The 2,132-nt window shown below is 37.9% G+C and overlaps 1 protein-coding gene across 1 annotated transcript in view; it reads right to left on the bottom strand.

Moving 5' to 3' along the window:
* Positions 1–2,132, bottom strand: part of LOC103590250 (late secretory pathway protein AVL9 homolog) — a 38,798-nt gene that overhangs the window by 7,843 nt on the left and 28,823 nt on the right. The window contains exon 12 of the mRNA XM_008572452.1: positions 1,578–1,797. Coding sequence (XP_008570674.1) covers positions 1,578–1,797 — 220 coding nt within the window. The remainder of the gene's footprint in view (positions 1–1,577; positions 1,798–2,132) is intronic.

Here is a 2,132-nt window from a genome sequence, read left to right as displayed (position 1 = left end):
AAAAAAAAAAAAAAAAAAAAAAAAAAAAAAAAAAAAAAAAAAAAGAAAGGAAAAGGATTCCACAATTCCACATGCAGCATAAAGTTCTTCCAAGAACATATTCCTCAAGCAGTTCATTGGGCTGAATTTCCTCTCCTGACCTTGTTAAGACCATGGGCTTGAGCCAGATTGGGTTTAAATCTCTGCTCAGACCTTTACCACAAGAATAAACAAGATTTTAACCTTTCTGTGCCTCATTTTTTTTTCTGTAAAATGGGGTGACAAGGTATCTACCTCTAGGATTGTTATGAGGATAAAATGAATTACTAGATGAACGCACTTAGAACAGGTCCACTGTACATATTAAATGTTATAAAGAAAAAAAAGTTAGCTACTATTATTCAGTGCTTATAGCCTCCTGGGCAAATATTTCAAAAAAATTAATTAATTACTCATGAAGCTATATGATGGTGGAAATTGGGGTTTTCTTTCTAGATTACCGAATGATTCTGGGTTAGGGATTTAATTTGGGTGTCTCAGCTGCTACATTTGTACAGGCAACAGACATTTAAAAATATTCCATTAACAAATGAGGACTTGTTCCTTAGCTTTCCTTTACAAATGAAGAACATGCCTGAAGCCTGGGTTTAAAATTCCTTATACACTACCTGGGAGTTAGTGGTGGTGTTGATTTAAAAAACACATTGACATAACAATGTGAATGTATTTAATGCCACTGTGGAACTGTACATTTAAAAGTGATTAAGATGATAAATTTTATATTATGTGTATTTCATCACAACTTAAAAAAATAATGGTAGAGGTAATTGAAAAAAAGGAAAGATATAAGCTCAACAAACTGTTAACAACAACAATAGATCTGCTAAATATTTGCCAAATGTCCAAACTGGAAAAGTTCACTGCAGAGCTCCATTTTCACTTTTTATGTATTTTTTCTAAGGAGAATGAGATAGTTTTAATGTATCAGTGATTCTACATTTATCTGCCCCATTTTAGCCATTTTTTTTTTACTGGCCAGTACAGGGATCGAATTAACTATTCAAGAAAAATAATATTTATTAAAATAGGGTATACATTTGAAGGTTTAACCACTCAGAATGTGATTTTCAATAATTTCTATTTTTTATATTTCTACTTTTTCCCTTTATTTATCTTAAAAACATGTAAACACTATTCATAAATAGTCACCAAATACTGGTATAAACTTCCACAAAATGCAATACTAAGTAGTCATGTAAAAGTGATGAAGATTTGCATTTACTGTCCTGATATATGTTCATGTTTCTATTACAAAGTAAGAAAAAGTAAGTTTCAGAAAACATGTACAAAGATCCATTTTTGTAAGAGGAGGACAAAAACCACCACAAAACCAAAATCTAAATTGTATGCATAGAAAAAGATCTGGAAGGATAAAAATTAAGTACTCAAAATGTTAAGAGTGGTTATCTCTATATGAGGGAGTAACAGGTAATTTTCTATAATGAATATGTATTCCTTGTGAAATTTAAAACCTCAAATGTTACAAAATAAAAAATTACAACAAAAAAGGCAGCTGTGTGCTCTGTGTGGTTTCTTACCTAACTGCAGCGTGGCAGCCAGCAGGGCATGGATGTAGACTACAAACTGGGCCCGAATCCATTCATCACCTCCCTCCCAGCCTGTGCCATCCAGGAAGACGTCATCCCGGTTCTCAGTCACGTGCCTCACTAGGTAATCTGCGAACCTTAGGTCTGCAGTGGTTGGATTAAGCAGCTTCCTGAGTTCTGGATCATGGATCTGGATCAGAGCTTCTTCTACCTAGAGGGTACCCAGGTACAAGTCAGAGTCTGGGCATTCACGCAGATATCCATGCCACACTTTAAAGAGTAACTACTGGGAAGTTGGAGCTGGAAATAAAAAATATGAATAACAGCATTCTCAAAAGGTGAGTCTAGGGGCCAGCCCGGTGGCGCACTGGATAGTGCGCCGCTTGGGAAGCGCGGCAGCGCTCCCGTCCGAGGGTTCAGATCCCACGTACAGACCGGCTCCCGCTCACTGGCTGAGCGAGGCGCGGGAGCAACGCCGGGGCTTGCGATCCCGGCGCCGGTCCCCGGCCCGGTGCGGCGGCAACGCGGAGGGCTGCGGACCGGTGG

Source organism: Galeopterus variegatus, unplaced genomic scaffold, assembly GCF_000696425.1.
Source record: "Galeopterus variegatus unplaced genomic scaffold, G_variegatus-3.0.2 Scaffold785, whole genome shotgun sequence".
In the NCBI taxonomy this organism is placed as follows: Eukaryota; Metazoa; Chordata; class Mammalia; order Dermoptera; family Cynocephalidae; genus Galeopterus; species Galeopterus variegatus.
The sequence above is the reverse complement of the archived record's forward strand: the minus strand, read 5'-3'. Positions and strand labels throughout refer to the sequence as shown.